This window comes from Bos indicus, chromosome 3 (genome assembly GCF_029378745.1).
Source record: "Bos indicus isolate NIAB-ARS_2022 breed Sahiwal x Tharparkar chromosome 3, NIAB-ARS_B.indTharparkar_mat_pri_1.0, whole genome shotgun sequence".
In the NCBI taxonomy this organism is placed as follows: domain Eukaryota; kingdom Metazoa; phylum Chordata; class Mammalia; order Artiodactyla; family Bovidae; genus Bos; species Bos indicus.
The window spans coordinates 642,151-661,926 of NC_091762.1; the positions used below are offsets into that span (position 1 = coordinate 642,151).

Genomic DNA, 19,776 nt, shown 5'->3' on the forward strand with positions numbered 1-19,776 from the left:
ATTTTAAAATTATAGATAAATGACTGACTAGATTGTTCAATAAAAGGTACTGGGAAAAAGGAAAAGCCATGTGGAAAAATTGAGGTATAAGCCCTACATCATACTTTATGGTAAAATAAACTATAAAAAGATTAAACATATTTTTAATATAAAAGCACAGAACTATAAAAGGAAATCAAGAAGAAATCTTCCTCTAATTCTGAGAAGGACAAGGAGCATTAATTAGCTCACAAGCTGAAACCATAAAGTGAAACTACCGTAAGCACTTAAAGACAAACAATAAACTGGGGAAAATATCCGCAACAAATGAAAGACGAATGATATTATCCTCACTTAATTCTATATAGCTCCTATAAGTCAGTAAGAAAAACATAAACACCACAGTAAAAAACTGGGCCAAGGATGTGAAAGGCAATTTATAAAAGATGACAATTGTAGCTAACAATTATTTAAAGCTTATCGTGTGCCAGTCAACGAGCTAAGTGCTATGTACCTTTTCTGCATGGTCTCATTAAATCTTCCCAATAAACCCTAAGGAAGGTTGTATTAAATATTCCCATTTTCAGATGAAAAAACTGGTATTTACAAAGGTCCGACAGCTAGTCAGGTTCAGAATCTCAACTATTTGTCTGTGTACTCTATTGCCTTCCTGTCATCAAAGAAACTAAAATAAAAGCAAGACATCATACCGGCATAGATGAAAAAGACTGCGTTTTAAAAATCTTTTTTATAATGAATACAGAATACTTTTATAACCAGAAAAAAAGGCTACCTACTTTTTTGCTAAAGAAATAAGAAACTAGTAAATAAGAGAATATAATTCATGGTTAGTTTTCAAAGAAGAAAAAGTACCATTCAAAAGAAGAGTGGGACTAAAGATGTTTGGTTAAAATATGCTCAGATGAGATTCTTGATAAGAAATCAGTCCCTTCTGTACAGAAACATGAGAAAAGACTTGAGAATAAATATGATAATCTTTTGTGATCTTAAACTATATACTAAGAAAAAGAGCCAGGGATATCATAATTTTTAAAAGCTGAGGTCAAACAGTAGAGATCATAAAGAAATTCTATTGACCATGCCTTCAAATATACATCTAGAATCCAATCTCTTCTTACTACCTCCACTGCTCCCATCCTGGTCCAAGACACACCTCAGCCTAGCGTGCTGCAGTCCACAGGGTCGCAAAGAGCCGGACACAACTAAGCGACTGAACAACACCTCTCACCTTGCTTACTGCCAAAGCCTTTTAACTGGTCTTTCGGTTTCTGCTGCTGCTGCTGCTGCTGCTGCTAAATCGCTTCAGTCATATCCGACTCTGTGCAACCCCATAGACGGCAGCCCACCAGGCTCCCCCGCCCCTGGGATTCTCCAGGCAAGAACACTGGAGTGGGTTGCCAACCCAAGGCCTATTCTCTACACAACCAGATCTACACAGCCAGAGATACACTTTTTCCTTTTAAGACCCTTCTCACTTCCCTGGCTGACCTTATCTATAATAGATACTGGCCTACTCTCTCCTTTGGTCACTCCACTCCAGCTACACTGTTTTGTTTTGTTTTCTTTTTAAGATCTTTGAACATACTAAGACTGCTCCTACTTCTGCGCCATTGTACTGGCTTTCTCTCTGCATAGAATGCTCTTCCCCCAGATATGCATAGCTCACTCCTCCTTACCCTTTAAACTGCCCAAATGTCATCTTCTCAATGATGCCTGCCCTTTCCTGGGGTTTTCCAATCATCTTTACCTGGTCTATTTTCTTCCACAGCACTTAATACCATTTAATAGGCTTTTGCTATACAAATCATTTATTTATTATGTTTATCATCTGCTTCCCATACCTAGAGAATAAGCTCAAATAGGGCAGGGATATTTTTTGTCTATTTTTTTCATCAGTGTATTCCCAAAGTCTAGAGCGGGCTTTGAAACACAGAAGGTATTCAATAATAATAAATGAAAATGCTATTTAATCAAAGATTTTAATATTAAAAAACACACAGAAACACAAATGGAAACCTGTGAATTACAATAATTATCATATATCAACATATAATTAATTATATATTAATAAACAATATATAACTATATTATATATCATTTATATACATTATATATTATACTAACATATAATATATAATAATGTACAATTTAATATATCAATTATCTAGAATAATTAATATATTGGTTATTAAATGATTAACATAACCACCATATATTAATCACATATAATTATATTAATATATAATTAATTATGTTAAGAAAGATTATGTTGCCTATATATTAATTTACATAATAACAATAATAAATTTAAATATAGTATTTTGGATGCTGTCTCTCATGATAAAGGCAATGAGACAGTGGCAAAGAATTTAGCTAATTTTTTAACTATCATATTTAACTAGATTAATTTTTTAACTATCATATTTAACTAGATTAATGAGTAATAAATATAATCAGAAATGCCATCCAAAAGAATCTATACCACCACTGAAGTTCAAACTCCTAGTAATAAACTAAATAAAAATTATTGAAAAATCAAATACGTGAGTTACAAATAAATGAATATACTGATATTGAATACTGGCCTGGAGACAGCAAAACATGTACTTTCATATGCTGTTGGGAGAAATGTAATGACAGATGATCCTTTTGAAAATAATTTTTCAATATCTTTTAATCTAGATACAGTTTTATTTCTGGAAAAAGTACCCCAAATCAATCACCTTAAAAGTAGAAAAAAAGCTTGTAAACAAAGATATTCATAGTCTTATTTGGTAAAAATAAGTAACTTCACTGCCTAACTAAAAGGAAATGGATAAGTAAAACTATGGTACATCCTTTTGATGGATTCTATTAGCTGACAAAATAATACTTATGAAAACTAAGTAGTAATATGGGAATATTTATTATAAAGTTAACTCTATGGGGAGAATTAAATATATTCAGTATCATTAAAATAATGTCAAACCAAAAATATATATGTATATACACATAAACATACATCTTTTACATTGGACCAAGCCTGCAAAAACCTCCAAATTGTTAGGCTTATTAATTTTTGCACTATTAGTATACTGGTGATTGAGCATCTTTTGCATTTTCTATCAGAAAAATATCCCAGGACCAGCAATATCAGTATCACCTGGTCATTTTTTAGAAATGCAAATTCTCTGACTCCACCTCAAACTCTTGAGAGTGGGGTCTAGTAATCTGTGTTTTAAGAAGCTTTCCAAGTGATCCTGAAGCATGCTAAAGTTTGAGAACCAATACATTATTGCAAAACAAAGATGAACTGTTGAAAATAATATCTAATACAATCCTACAAAATGGCTAAAAACATCTTTACAAAAACATTAACTTACCATTCATCTGTAAAGTTCAGTTTTATTGTGCTTGTAGTTGTTCCTTCTGTGCTGTAGTGCAAACTTAAAACTGGTTCACCTGTCCCTGGTTTGGGGCTCAGCTTTTCATTATTGTTATCTGAAAATTGTGTTTAAAACATTTGAAAAAAGTCTCTGAAATCAATAAAAAGATGACATTTCCTAAAATTTCTAAAACTTAAATTAGGCTGTCCTTGTCATAACTCTTTCTCACATCTGTTATGGTTCTCACTTAAAGTTCAAAAGCAAGTGTTATAGAAATACTCTATATTTCAAAGTGGCATTGAATCAAATTCTAGCTTTGCAACATGACTCCCTTTGATTCAGATGAAAATCACACACATTTGAGAACCATATTTAGTTGTTAGGGAATCAAAGAACATTAACATGAAATGACATACTTTATAAACTGGTATTTTTATTTAATGGAATTCTCAGGACTTTTTTCCTTCAGTTGCTAGAGTATTAAGAATAATTATCATTGGCTCCTTCAGAAATTCTGAGAAGATGCAAGGGCTCCAAAAGAAGCTGTTTAGTAAAAATTTTGCTGCAATTAACTGCTATCAAATTCTTTGTTCTTTCAAATTCATAGACTTACAATCTAGGGAGGGATTACAGCCTGTACTCTATTGGGAAGGAGGGGGGAGAAAAATTTAGTTATTTTCTAAAACTCTGTTATAAGATCATACCTTTTGATATATTCCATTCTCCCCCCCAACTAATCTTGAAAGAAATTTGTTTTCTAAATTATGGGAGGCAACTCCATCTTGAGTCCATAGCTGATACTCATAATACATGTCTATCTCAACATACAAAATCTTTATAAAATGGTAAATAAAAATTAAGAAACTCAGAAATCAATACAAATCACTTTAAAGCCACCTCTTCCCTCCTCTCCAAAAGGAGTACTCAGATATTCAAAGACAAATTTGAACAGGGCTTTATAAATTTTTCATTTTATGATGAATAACAGCTTGGGGGGACATTAAAATGTATATACAGAATAAAAACTGCTATATAACCAAACATGTAATATTTCTGCCAGTTCCTTGCAGAAAGAAAACTCATCTGTAACAATACTTATTTTCTGGATACTATTTCAAGCACTTGATACAGTACCTGATGGTACTAAAAAGAAGCTTTCTGTCATGAAAACAGTATCAACATAAGCAGTAACAACTTAATGAAATCAAAATTACTCAAGATTTTTGGTTATTGGGCCCACTTTTTATTGCAATAAAGAACTCGTATCTTTCTGCATTCCTTTTGAACATGCTAGAGCACTTACTAAAAGAGAACCTGACAGAAACTCTGCTCTAGCTTTTATCCTGTGAGAGGACAACTAACAGGACTTAAGAATACAGAACAGTAGCAGAAAGGAAAAAGGATTCTCTCCAAGAGAGGAGAAGCCAAGCTGATAAAATTCAGGATTATCAGTTCTTACATCTTCACTTCTAACTCATGTGACATCCTCTTCTATAATATTAATTGCTTTTTGAAAGTAAAAGTTTGAATCAGTTATAAAGCTGGCCTACCAAATTGTATTCATTCTGTTTCCGTACTACTTCTGTTGACTATGTCCTTGATATAAACAGCTGCTAAGAAAAAAAAATTAACCATCCATTACAACTTTCAAAGATATGATAATTCAGTGTTTTAGAGGAGGTATTTTACCAAATGGCTCTCTTATAAAATAACCAAATTAACCTATCTTGAGCTTATGTAAAATTATCAAGAACAGGACTTTTTTTAGGTCCACATCATGAGGCTTGCAGGATCTTAGTTCCCTGACCAGGGACAGAACTTGCACTCTTGGCAGTGAAAGCCACAGTCCTAACCACTGGACACCCAGGGATTTCCAAATGGCACTTTTAAAGCATCTGTCCTATCCTTGACAACCTTTGACATATTTGCTGTTAGTCATTTGTCCACATAGAGTTTTCCCTTATTCTTTAGTTATGTTGCTGAAATTTCTATCCCACTAATGCCAAAACCACAGTCATTCTTAAGATATAGAATTGGTGATGACAGCCAAAAGGCTGAATGATAAGAGTAAGAGGTTAGTTAAGAGGTAGAGTTGGGGCTATGTTTTTCATTATCTCTCAAACATTTTGTAAACTGCTTTGCTATTATTTTTCTTTTAAAGTAAAGAAGGAATAGGGGGGGAAAGCAGGTGTGAGAGAATTGTAGGACTGAATTTCTTAGGCCTGCTTTGGTTAATAGGAGCATAAGTTTTAAGAAGACATTTAACAGCACAACACTGTAAATTCAACTATGCTACAATACAAAATTTTTTTAAAAAGAAGCCATTTACTGATTCATGTTGATGTTTGGTAGAAACCAATGTAATACCATAAAGAAATTATCCTTCAATTAAAAAAAGTTTAAAAAAAGAAGCCATTTAAATGCTTTATCAAAACTTCCTTTTTGAGTAAAATTAGAGGCAGCTATAGATATTTGCATGCTATGACTAAAGGAATATAGTAGACAAAGAGCTAGCTGTTGAGAGGTCCAAATGGTGTAGAAAATATCTACCAACTTCCAAGACCACCTCCAACCTCCAAAAGCAAGAAGTATCCTTAAGATGATCAGTGTGAATTAATACTTTCTTCCGAGGTTACCTATTACCAAGTTATTATTTAATCTCTCTGTAATATAACCCACACATTATAAAAATTCATGCAAAGCACAGCAGTACTCATTTAATTTACAAAATGACTACAGTTGACAGAATTTGTTCATTTAAACTGTCAATGAAGTCATCAGCCTGGAGTAAAATGGGCTCATCATTATATCTGTTAGTTACAAATACTTCAGACCACCCCCTGCCCCCATCTAGTTCAGTTCTCTCTTTGTAGCGTTAAATATAAATTACATCTCAGGCAGAAACACTGCACAACACAGAACCTGGTTTCTTCAACTGAAGCACTGATGCAAGTATATATCTGAAATCTAAAAATTTATTTCCTAGCCTTGTTCATTCTAGTCTTCCTAATTTAATACTCCTCTTCTTGATGTATACAACCTATCAGATTGAATTTTCTCAGAAATGTAGATAAGTTAATAAACAGTTTCCAATAAAGTGCATATTTTAAGCTAAAAAGGTCTATAAAAATCTAAAGAACCAAGAAATTAAATTTTATTATCTTATTTGAAAAAACACTTGTAACCACTTTAATTTTCAATAACTTGTCCTGTGTGTTAGAATCTAGATCAGCAAATACATCCTAAAAATTGCATTATTTGTATGCTTGCTTAGAAATATATTACTGAAATATTTTGCTTAAAAAGTAGAGATTTTAATTTAGGAGGAGTCTTAGGGTTGAGAACTTAATCAAATCCAACGACTACGTAGAATGCACCATCATAACAGTAACTAAAGTTTGTTGAACATTACCATGTCCCAGGATATGTATAACCTTTGGAGCACATACTTTTATCTCCATTTTATAGATGATGAAACTGATAATAATGTGGTAGATTCTTTTTCTCTAAGTTTCTTTCTATATGAAGTTCTTACTTGCTATACTATCTTGGAAAAAATTTGAATACTAAGTAGAAAATAAGATTCCTTCAACACATATTTTAATTAAGAAATATCAACTGTCAGTATTATTTCTCAAAAAAGATATATATTTCATATCAGCAACTCTGACAAAGTTCTGGTAATGCAAACTGTCACTTTGGCATCAGACTATTGGAAAACTATCCTGTATCTTTTCCAGGGCACTGAGAGATTAAACTGTCAATAAAATTGTGGTGCACTTAGCACAAGGACAGTGTGAGGGGAAAAAAGCACTTTAAATTTGTTCAACCTGCTAAGGCAGCCATACATATTGCTTTGATTTCAATTATCAAGAACAACAGACGATGTTAGTAGCTTAGAGTGATCTCTACCCAGGCAAACTACCACCCATTCAAACATATGCTTCAGAAGCACAGTCATAAAAACATAAAAATCAAGACAATATACTGTAAAAGATTTCATTCTTTGGAGTTAGAAGTGAATAGTCAGTAACATGAGATTCTAGAAAGCAAATTTAAAATAAAAGAGCCCTTTGCAGATTAATGCACTGGCTCAGAAAAAAAATTATAGAATGGGCTGGAATATAATTTGAAAGGAACTTCTTTGACCTTTACTTAATTAGGTAGTTTCCAAGCCTTTCACAGTAATAACCACAAATAAACTTTTGTTGTTGTTGTTTAATACACGTTTTCAAATCATTCAGTCTGTGCATTTTGACTATAATCATTTGTGGCTCTAAAAAAAAACATGCTCAAAGTAGATAACAAAATATGCTATCTTGGTAACTAGATTTGTATATCATCTAAATATTGTTTGGTCTTTTAGCTAGGATGTCCCTGGAGACCTATCCTATGTATAAATTTAAACAAAGTTATCAAAGTGATGATAACTAAGTAGAATATCACCACAATAATTAGTTCAGAACCACTATGCCCAACATTTTCTCTCTGCTAGGTCACTATTCTAACTGTACAATCTTCCACCATTAATCATGTATAGTAGCTGAGATAAGTTATGGATCATGTAGAAATAATTTATTCTTTGCCTCAGGGATTTTCTATTACACAAAGAACTCGTCAATATTTTCCCTTTTGTTATGCCCAATGTTTAAAATAAAAATCAATTTATAAGGAAACAAAATGTATGATGAAATCCTCTGAAATAATATTGATACATCAATAATTAAGCTCAACTATCTCCACAAATTTTGTACCCCCAACTTGCCTGACATACATAGAAAGGGCAAACATCTGAAGTATAATTTCTAGGCCAAGGTAAAATTTCCATTTGTAAATGTCAGGAACCTATAACTTTTCCGCATAACTCAAGACTACTGGATATCCAAGTCTTCCAATCATCTGTATAAGGAGGCATACTCTGACCCTGATTCAAAGTGGAGAAATTGTTTCTAGGAGTAGATTCTAAACAGGGAACTACTATCCACCACATAGATGACTGTGAGGCAAGGCTCTTCTTTTGAAACTCAATGTTCTCACTAGTGTAATCTGACTTTATATAGAAATGAACTATTTTATGAAAGCCAAAAACAAAGTATAACTTTAACACTAATATTTACTAGGAAATCTCTCCTATATAATCTTTTGGAAATAATATTCTAGTCAAATTTTACTTCTGACAATCAAAATCCACCTGTGTATCAATAACGATCATTTTAATCCAATACACTTTTTTCATGACATAACACAAAAGTGATTTAAACTTAAAACATGGGGTTGGGATACATATAGAATCAGACTATGCCTGGTTCCATTTTCCCTCTGATATTTAAAATTTATGGACTGAAATACAGTTGTCATTTTATCTATGCGACATAGGCTTTCTTTCCCTGTACTCCAGAACTGTCAAGTCTTATATCCCTCTGTTCATAAAAGTCTTCTATTTCTATTTCACTTTCAGTTTTGAGGGAGAACAGATAGTAAGAAAATAACTAAAAATGCATATCCCATGTGGCACATAAACCCTACCAAAATTCTCATCCAGTGTTTTTCTTTTCATGACTCTTTCCTCAGCTATATTCTATTAAAAAAAAAAATCAAATCTGTCTGTCCCTCTGATTGATCAGATTACTTAGCACGGTAAAATGCGACTTCCAGATGAAAATGAAAATGAACAACTTAGAAGAACTCTCTCTAAAACCACTTTCCCCTCCAGCTACCATTCTCCTTGCTTATTGTTCTGAAGTACTTTTCTTATTTCTCATCTCCACTTTTTCTCCTAAATCTGCCCTCTATCAATCCAGTGAAACTGCTCTAATGAGACTGACCACCTCTGAACTTACTAATCTAGTGGGAGAATTTTTAGAACTCATCTACACTTGACCTCTCAGCAGCAAGCAGACAACTCTCTTGTATTTGAAAATTCTCTTCTCCTGGCCTCATGCTCTGTAATACTTAAAGCAGGTTTAAGACACACCCTCACCCTTCTCCCTCCAAACAGGTTTTCACTGCTAAACCATCTCCCAAATAGAAATTCTGGAGTTGTTACTTCAGTTTATACTCTGGACTCCTCTTCAATTATTTGCCTCATTCATCAAATCCTGTATACTCTACATTCTAAATATTTCTTGACTCTCTTCACATTTCTACCTTATCTCTATCATCAGGTTAAAATCCTTACTGGAGATAGAATTTTAAGGAGAACCTCCTAAGTGATTTAGTCTCTAGTCAATTCTTCATATTCTATTCAGAACAAATGAGATCAGGCCATATGTCCTGTTTTTAATTCTTCACTAACTTCCTATTACTCTTAAAATCTAAAACCCTAAAAAGTTCAAAAGGTCCTTCCTTCTCAATACAGACTCTACCTATCTCTTGAAGCCACAGCATACCCCAGTCATACTGGAATTCTTCTAGTCATTCTAATGTGATTTTCTCAGAGCCTCTGCAAATGCTATTAATATCCATTATCCCCTTTACTCCTTCTCCTTGACCTAACTTACTCATATAATCATCTTTCAGATTGCAACTAAAATGCCTCATCCTCAGGAATACCTTATTTGAGCCTGTGCCAGAAGAAACAAAGACTCACTCGTGTGTTCCCCACTAAACCTTGTTTCCTCTTTTAAAACTCTTATGACATGTGTATTTATTTTTACATCATCTATCTTTACTGTTAGATGAGGCAAAGGGTAGTGGTTATGATCACAGACACTGCAATCAGACTGCTTGGATTTGAACCACATTCCTAACATAGACACACAATGTATGACTTTAGACAAGTTTCTTAACCTCTCTTTACCTCAGTTTCCTTATCTGAAAATGGGGATAATAATGATACCTGCTGTATAAGACTGTGAAGAGGATTAAGTAAATAAACATATAAAAATTGCTCAAAGTAATGTTTGACATACACAAAAAATGCAATATAAGTGTCTATGTTATTATTATGGTTAATAACTCTATTATTATTACTACTATTATTAATTAACTCTATGTTCCAAGCACAGGGAGCATAAGCTTTATTATTCGTGCATCCTGGTACCAGGCCTAGTATTTGCCACAAGGTAACAGGCATTTAATATGAGTTGAATTAATGAAACAGATACACAGATATGACTCTACTACTTATTTCACTTGTCTTTACATATCTCTTGGAGTCTTGGCTTCTTCATCAGTAAAATGAGGATCATATTACCTCATTAAACTGCAACAAATGGGATAATAGATACTAAATTCTTAACACAGTGCCACTTATATACTTAAAATTCAATGAGAGCTATTTTTATCATAGACAATTCTGAATTAGAAAACAATTTAACTAAAAATGTAGACATTGACTTGGGTAGCAACAGGTGGAACAAGTGAGTACAGGCAAATGAATTATCTCATCTCCTTTTCCCCAACTTCCAAAAAATGAAATATATCACTAATTGTTAGAACCTAAACTGAGTAGTTGGGGAAAAGGAGATGACCTATTTCATTCTAAGCAACTAAGTGATAACTAGTTCTAGAGAATACAAAAAAAAAATCTAAATGAAATATGATTTCATTAACTTTTTTCTTCTAGAATTTAAATACAGTATACACAGATATTTTCCAGTGTGAATATTGAACTTAATTTCCCAACTAATACAGCAGACTTTAATCATTAGATATTTAACAAAAATTAGTTGTCAAAGTACATTTAATGTCATTTAAAATATAACTTGATGTAATATTGTCAAAATGACATTATTAAAATAAACTTTCAACTTGGTGACAGTATATAATCTTAAGGGAATAATACTTAACAAGACACATTCAGTTTTTCCATTCCCAATCTACCCTAGTAGAATTAGTAAAATCTGTTTCAGTGGTTTCTGACCATCCACAAGTCTCTTTCTGTCAGTAAACCTTTCATTAATGTCAAAAGAAGTCTGCTTATTAAAATAATGGATAATTAGTATTTATGTTTCTAATGTCCCAAATTACCATTTTTATTTCTTTAAATCTAGAATAGAAAATGAGTGTCTGACACATGCATAACTGCCCACAGGTATAAGTCTCAGACTTAATGGCATTATCAACTTCCACTTAATGATTATCACTGTAATGAATATAAAGCAACTTACTACAGTCATGGCCATAATTTCAGGCAAAATTATTTCCTTATACCCTCTGAAAAGTTAAATGTTAAGATTATACATTTCTTTTGTTATTGTTGTTACTGTTACTAAAAGAGGGGGGAATTTCTGGCCCAAATATTTTTAACAGGAAAAAATTGCTAGTTTTATTAAAAGGCAAGAGCAGTACATGTCAGAAGAGGCTTTTTCCCCTTATAGTAAGTATGAAAGAGATATAAATAAAAGGAAAATCAAAACTACTTATTAGAATATATTATTCAAACTAAATGCAGGACAAATGTAACTGTGCTTATTTAAATAGTTTCTAATTAGCACAGAAGGGTTGTCAATGTGTGTACACATAGCTGTAAGTTTTACAGCAAAGTATTTCACAACAGGAGAAAAACAACATATATGCTGTACACCTATTTCTTTAAAAAACATTTTAATAAAACAAAAACTACTTAGGCAACCAGGTAGCTGCATTTATGGTCTTAAGGTTTAAACTAAATATATTAGACTAAGCTTTTTTAAAAAATTCAAAATAAATACATGAAAACACTGATCAGAATCAATCAGTTCAATAATGTACATATAATTAGTGAAAGAAAATAAATCTTTGCAGTGACACATGTCAATTACTATTAAAATTTTTTTATTAGTAACATTTTTATCCTGGTAATCCTGAATCAAAATAAAGAAAATCTATGAACTCTATGGGAAATTAAATTAAGCAACATGTAAAAGCACCTGGACATCTGGAAGATGAACACTGTCAGGTAACTATCAAACTGAATTATCAATTAAAAAATGTATTAGTGTCTCTTTAAAAGAAAAAAGAAATTTTAAATATGCTTAAGATAATTATTATATATTCAGGAAAAAACTTATTTAATGTACTAATTTTTCCATTCTACAAGGTAAAATGGAGAACAGAGGTCTAGTCAAAGATTAAAATAGCTTATCTGAGGACGTCAATTATTCCCTATACATACTCTTCTACAAAGATTCTTTACTTTGTAAACATACTCAGTTTTGAAATTATTACTCCCTCCCAGACATTACCTTTTCTCTGTCTTTTCATTTGTAATGAAAAGCTTACTGAAAGAGTCATCTACATGACAATGTCTCCACTTTAAGAAAAAAATCTTTCTCCTCCAACCACTACTATCTGGCTTCTGCCTCCACATAATAACTGCAGTGCCAAAGCACTGCCAAATTCAAGAAAATTTCTCAGTCCTTTTTATATCTGACAGCCTTACGTCACAATGCACTTACTGATGAGTTCCTCCCTGAACTTTACTTTTCCCATGACTTTGGATACAGCATTCTTTCTGCCCTATTTCTCAGATCACTCTTTTTCTGTCTCCTCAGCCAGGTCCTTTTCTCTGCTTGCTCTTTGTAGTATAGACTTTCCTCTTTTCACTTAATCCTCTCTTCCTAAGACTATTTCATCCACTCTCACCATTTCAACTGTTATCTGTTAAGTTGACAATTCCTATTTTTATCTCCACCTCAGACTTCTCTGGTGACTTCCAGAAACTATGATATTTCTCCATCTGATGTTCAAAGGTAATTCAGACTAAAGGTATCAAGAAAATCTCATGTATCTTTTTTCCCCTGTAACTGGCAGTTTCTCCTGAAATCCCTATCTTAGTTGACAGTATTACCATCTATTGCCCCATTGAGACACCTGGGTATCATTCTCTTGTTTTTAAAAACTAATCTTTCTCAAAGTCCCATCAATTCTAGCTCTTAAATATTAAAAAAAAAAAAAAAAAAACCCTGTCCATTCTTCTCATTTCCAACTGCTATACTTTAAGATCGAATTACTCATCCACTCATCATCTCTCACTTGACCTACTGCAATAGGTCATGTGACCTTTTACATGGTCTTGCTATTTTCAATTTTACTCCCTTCCAATCAACCATCTATAAAGCTGCCAAAATGATCCAATACATAAATCTGGTCATGTTTCTCCCAAGCTAGAATAATTTCTAGGGCATCTCACTGCTTAAACAATTGTTTTATTCATTCATTCAACAAAATATCTACTGTTTTGAAAACAGATATGGTGTTAGGCACTGAATATACTATAGTGAATGAAAACATTCAGAGAATACAGAGAAAGACAGGTATTAAACAATCCCTTAAATAAAGGTATGATTATAAATTTTGACAAATGTGATGAAGGATAGCAGGTCACAAAGAGATAAAGAGAGGAGAACTACTTCTGATTAGAATGTCATACTACTTTTGGAAAAGTAGTATCTAAGTGAGTTTTGATGAGTAGAAGTTGCTGAAGACAAAAACATTTTGGTAGAGACAATAGCATTCACAAGAAATTTAAGAGGGAAATGAGCTTAGAGTGTTGTTAGAAAAACTGAAAGAAGGCCAAATTGTCAAGAGCTGAGTGAGTGAGAGAAAGGGCCAGGAGTGCAGGGCTCTGCAAGCCAAGGCATGGATTTAGATTGCCTGAAGGGAGAAGGAAATGGCAACCCACTCCAGTGTTCTTGCCTGGAGAATCCCAGGGACGGGAAAGCCTGGTGGGCTGCCGTCTATGGGGTCGCATAGAGTCAGACACGACTGGGGCGACTTGGCAGCAGACTTGGCAGGCAGCAAGGGCAAACAGTTTAAAAGTTTTAGGCAAGTGAATAACAATATGCTTAGATTTACATTTTTAAAAGTTTACTCCGCCTGGAGATAACAGATGCAGACTGATAGGATGTGAGAAGACCAGTTAAGAGGTTACTGTATTAGTCCAGGTGAGAAAGACAACAGTGGGGAGTTTCAGTTCACTTTTATAGTAGACATTATCTCTAGGTGATAAAACCCTGTAATGTAGAAGTCCCCCGTACATTAAAAGATGTACTGCTGAATAAAAAGGCATGTAAAACCTCAGGACTTAATTCATTTGGATATGCTGTCATTTGAACATTTCTGCTCAGAGAACTTCTTACCAAGTTACACTGATGATGGTCTATCATCATGCAGCTTCTGCCAAGCCTACTCAATATCTGACCTTTTATATAACATCTCCACTCATAACTGAAAGGCAAATATGCTTTACATGGCCCAAAAAATACTCCTGATTTCTGCCTCCAAACTAGCTTACCCTAGTAAATGGAATAGTTTACCCAGGCATTGGTGGCAAAAATCTGGGAGCTATCCTTTATTCTCATTTCCTTCTGTCATATGTCATAATATATATAAAGTAATTACAATATAAATATAATATTCAACATAATTCTATGGAAATTTTTCTGTAAGATTAAATAAAATATGAATTTGGCTACAAACTCTTCAATAGTATTTACATTCATATAGCCTTACCAAAAAAAGATTTGATTAGAGAGCAGTTCTAAACAGTAGTACAATATATTATATATAATATTATAATTGTGTTTTACACTTTAATCATTCTTTACTGTTAATACCTCTACAATTAATGTATAAAGATAAAACACGCATAATTTCTTAGTTCTCAAATTCACTTATGAATTCATTCATTCTCAAGAACAGAAAAGACCTATAGCAAATATTTGCCATCTCAGGTCTATAAAGAATAATTTAAGATCAGATGTACAGAAGGAGTTTTCTGATTTGTTTCAAAATTAGTTTTTGAATAATTCTCCAAGAAGACAGTTAAAATTAGATCTATTTCACACTAAATAGGTACTTCAGCAGTATTTCATTTCCTCAATGACAAATGAGTCACCCTACATATGTAAACTTTTAGCCAACTAAAGCTTATGGCTTTAGGGCTAAGTTACTTTTACATTTTTGAAAAATATTTGTAAAATCTACTTCATCAACCTCTTCTCAAGGCTCCAAAGTGGACTGTATACCTCTCCTACTTCAGAAGGCAAGTGGAAGTGGAAGTTATTTTCCCTTCTGATGGGTGACTTTGGAGCTTATCTCTGCATTGATAATCGTATTTCTTAAAGTTAAAGCTACCTAGAGTTCAAGCATCAGACAAGTGAGACATAAAACCAAGTATTATGACAACAGCGTAGTAATACAGAACATTTTTATGCTCCAATAACTTTTCCAAAAGTAACCACTAGGTAATATGCTAACCTCACACCCAGTTATACAATTTTATGACAGCTAGAATTTGTAAAAAGGGATCTTTTTTATATACATATAATACTGTTATAGGAAGAGATTTCAAAGAAATTAGCTTACACAGAAAATAATTTGTATAGGCCAAGGAGGCCCTTTGGGCATAATACCACCTAAGATAATTTAGCCCACAAAATACTGACTATTAGACCATAGATCACAATGAAATGCTATGAAAAAGTGAGAGAGAGCTTGGTTTATGCATTGCAATAAAACTATGGATGGATGGGCATAGCGCATCTCCTGTTGCACGCACCCTGTTGCTCGTCAAGTGACATGGATCCAAGCTGTTTGTTAACCACAGAAGAAGGAGAATCTGAAACAAAAATGAGATTTTTAACTTAAAAGTAAGCAGCAGAAAACTGCACAGCAATGTCATGATCATCTCTAAGCTTAAGAAACAAATGTATAATGGTGGGGAATAGAAGTAAGTACTGTGGAGTATTTCCCAAGCAGTGAGTAAGCAAGGCCGTGTGCTTAAGATATGTTATTTCAGGCAAGCATTTAGCAACTTTGAGAATGAGTTGAGAAAATGTTCTTCTACTTCCATGCATATACTTTTTATCAAATTCATTTAGCACAGGCACAAAGTGCAAGGTAGATAAAACAGAAACAGAGTATCTCCCTCACCACAAGAAAGACTCTTTGTCTTTCTCAAACCCTCTTTCCAGCTCCTTAAGATGGCTTTATTTTGGACTGGAGGATTCAAAGCATGAAATGAGATGCTCACTACACTTAGCTAGATGTTATCTTGAGTTGAAAAAGGAACTCAAAGACATAAGACAAGGAAAATGGTTTATGAGAAATATTTAATGAAGTAATTACCATTACAGAAACATAGTAACTTTTAAAAACTCTATGGTATGTGGTGAATATTAAAACTGCACTGTGAAGCCTTTGGTTTCTTTAGGTGCCTGGTGAGAAAAGGAAAAGAAAGGCAATGAAAAGGCTTACACTTTGGGCATCATGCTTTCTACCTTGGCTTCAAACAGAATGTTTTATTTTTACCCTTTGGATACACTGAGTTTCTATGTAAAAGAATTTGTCTTATAAATAAATGGGTTCTACTGTTTGAAAAACACTCGTATAAAGTAAGGCAGCATGATGAAATGGAAAAAGCACCAGTCTAGAATTAGTCAGTGTTGATTCCAACTCTGGTTTTGACAATAACTTAGCTGTATGACAGAGGACAAGTCAATATTTTTAGGTCTAACACTCTCCTTTCTTCCTGGTCATTCTAGGATCTGGTAACTAAGAAAGGCATGAGGAAACAGAAGGAGGTGGCTACTATTACTGGCTGGGGTTCCAGTGTCCTAGTAGAGCTACAGGAAAGAGAAAATGTGGATAGCAAGCATACATAGCTCTCCACTAAACGTAAGAATAAGTCCTAGTTTCTAACAGCCTATGCTCCAGTTCTTAGCAAATGTTGTTCATAAAAACTCTGCACTTTTTTATAATGAAGCATTATTCTCCCAACAGTAAGTATTTTGATTTATGAGTGACCATAACTCAATAGCTAAGTTTTCTAATATATCCTTGATTCTTAGCAATTTTATACCACTTGACTGCTTGTACACTGAAAACTGAACCCCGCTACCAGGACTACTAGTATCAATTTCAAACTGTCTACCTTCTGAGGTAACCAGTTTGGTCATAAATTTTTATACGACTAGATTTTCATAAAGCATGATCATCATTTAAATAATAGTATGCTTATCACTGCTTCATTAGAATATTCAGCTCAACAAATCTGTTGCTGTTGTTTAGTCACTAAGTTGTGTCCAACTCTTTTGTGATCCCATAGACTGTAGTCCACCAGGCTCCTCTGCCCATGGGATTCTCCAGGCAAGAATAGTGGAGTGGGTTGCCATTTCCTTCTCCAGGGGATCTTTCTGACCCAGGAATCAAACCCACATCTCCTGCAATGGCAGGCATTCTTTACCTCTGAACCACCAGGGAAGCGCCAACAAATCTGTACTAAACAAAAAAGAAAATGGAATGATGGTAATTTAATTGGTTCCCTAATCTAGTCATGCTTTACTTTCTTTTATAAGACTTCTCAAATATCAATTTCTGAGTTAGATACAATGAAGAGTAGATGAGTTGATCTTTGGAAAAAACCAAAATTATATTCTTTAAGAAAAACAAAAAAAGTGAGTCAGTGAAATAAATATTGGAAAATCTTCCTAGAAAGCCTGTTATGAAAATTTTTTTATCGTTATACATTCTATTATACTCTTCTTAAGAATCTGAGAACAACCTTCCATGCAATCTTTTTTCAAATATTTAATTTTTCACAAATCTTATGGAATGCACAAATCTTATGAAATAAAGTGCATCTTATGCAAGTTTTTAAATAAAACACATTGAGAAAGGATCTACAATGCTGTCATCTCAAAGAATTGTATATTTTCAAACTCTTGAAGTATTTAATTAATGAAGCTTAGGTTAAGGCAGAAAGATAATGTTAAACTAAAAGGTCTTCCTTCTGGGTTTTACAGTCTGTCCAGATGTTATGTGTATCTGGGGAATAATCTTTCTTCACATGTTGAAGACCAATTTTTAAGAAGAAATCCTTCTTGATCATTGCTTCCATTCTATTTTTAATTTGGGGTACTACGCAACTGTTTTTGAAAGGATTATCTTCCTGTTACATAAACATTTGAAGTAACGTGTTTCTGTATCACTAGATATTCATAAATATAATACCTATAACTTCTAACTTACAGAAATACTTCCAATATTAATATAATAATCATCAGAATATCTAATATTTTTAAAAAATAAGTATTAATTCAATGCTGATTGCTTCAGTGTTTGCATACCCTACTCACAGAGAGTTTGCATACTCTCTGTGAAATATCATCTAGAAAGCACTATCACAAAATAAATTTTGACTATATGGTCCCATGATAATTTATTACAAAATGTAGGACAGTTGGTCAGCTTATTGCCAGTCTCTTAAATTATTATTATTTTTAAAGTAGAGACAAACTTTAAGCAAAAGCTCCTTCAGTCTAAGCCAAGGTGTTTCATGCCTAATTACTATATATCTCCAAACTTTTCGTGTTCTAGTTTTGAGAAAATTCTTTAGCCCCTTGACATTCAAACTCTGTAGGAAAAAATAAAGAATTATAATTTAAATAACAAAGATTCTAGTCAGACTCCCTGGGTTCAAATCTGGCTTTTCTACTCAGTAATATTGTAATCATGGGCAAGTTATTTAACGTCTGTAGTCTCAGTTTCTCCGTTTCTCCATCTGTAGAATGGGGATAATTTTGATATCTACCACATACTTTTCTTGTGAGGATTTAATGAGATAACCTATGTAAACTACTTCAATAGCACATAGGAAAGGGTCAACTAATGTTATTACTTGCTTGTTTTTCTCAAACATAGTGCTGAATGAAAAATAATAATTAAAAGAAAAAGAAAAGAAAAATGATGATAGGAAGCTGTTCTGAAAAACATGGAGCACAGTCCCATGTTTAAAGTTCTAAGTTACCCATCACTGTGTTGCTTAGGACCCTATCATTTAAAGTCGTTGAAAAGTACTTGCAGAACTAAGTCAACATCACATCTGATTTACTAAACGCTCATGTTATAAACACTAACATGGTGGGTCAAATGCATCCACTTGAGAAGTGCGACCTGTAACTGACATTATGGACACTGTGGGGAACTGGATGTTGTACAGAAGACTGTTTTCAGAGGACTGGGTAAATGCTGATTTTTTCCAATATGGCTCAGTTTTGAAAAGCCCTTTAAAATATTCACCAATGTTTCATACCCTTTACGGGGTATAAAAATTACTTTTTTCTTTTCCAATTGGCAAAACCGTGCCATAAAGTGAAAAAACAGTTCCTACCTGACACCCTCTCTAGGCTGGCTCCATGCTCCAGTGGGGCTCTGTGGTGGTTGGGCCAGTACCAGCAGACTCCACAGGGTGTTGTCACTCTGAGCAGGAGCCAGCAACCCATGACTTCAGGGGACCTGAAATGGAAAAAAAGAGTTGGGTTTAAAATCAGCCATATGCTGAATGCCTCTGCCACAGCTGTTTATGGCATTCATCTGAAAAACATACATACAGCTCATTCAAAACCCTGAATACTATCAACCTTTCATGGTCGCAATATGAGGATATCTTTAGGTATTAATAGTAAGTTAAAGTTACTATAATTAA

The 19,776-nt window shown here is 33.4% G+C and overlaps 1 protein-coding gene across 7 annotated transcripts in view; it reads right to left on the reverse strand.

Moving 5' to 3' along the window:
- The window catches only part of DCAF6 (DDB1 and CUL4 associated factor 6), a 181,580-nt gene that overhangs the window by 49,970 nt on the left and 111,834 nt on the right, over nt 1-19,776 (reverse strand). For 5 of the 7 annotated variants that reach the window (XM_070782239.1, XM_070782248.1, XM_070782234.1 and 2 more), the window contains 2 exons: nt 15,850-15,909; nt 3,363-3,480 (listed from right to left, as the gene is read on the reverse strand). In XM_070782239.1, coding sequence (XP_070638340.1) covers nt 3,363-3,480; nt 15,850-15,909 — 178 coding nt within the window. The remainder of the gene's footprint in view (nt 1-3,362; nt 3,481-15,849; nt 15,910-19,776) is intronic. The other 2 variants (XM_070782257.1, XM_070782260.1) reach the window with 1 other exon arrangement.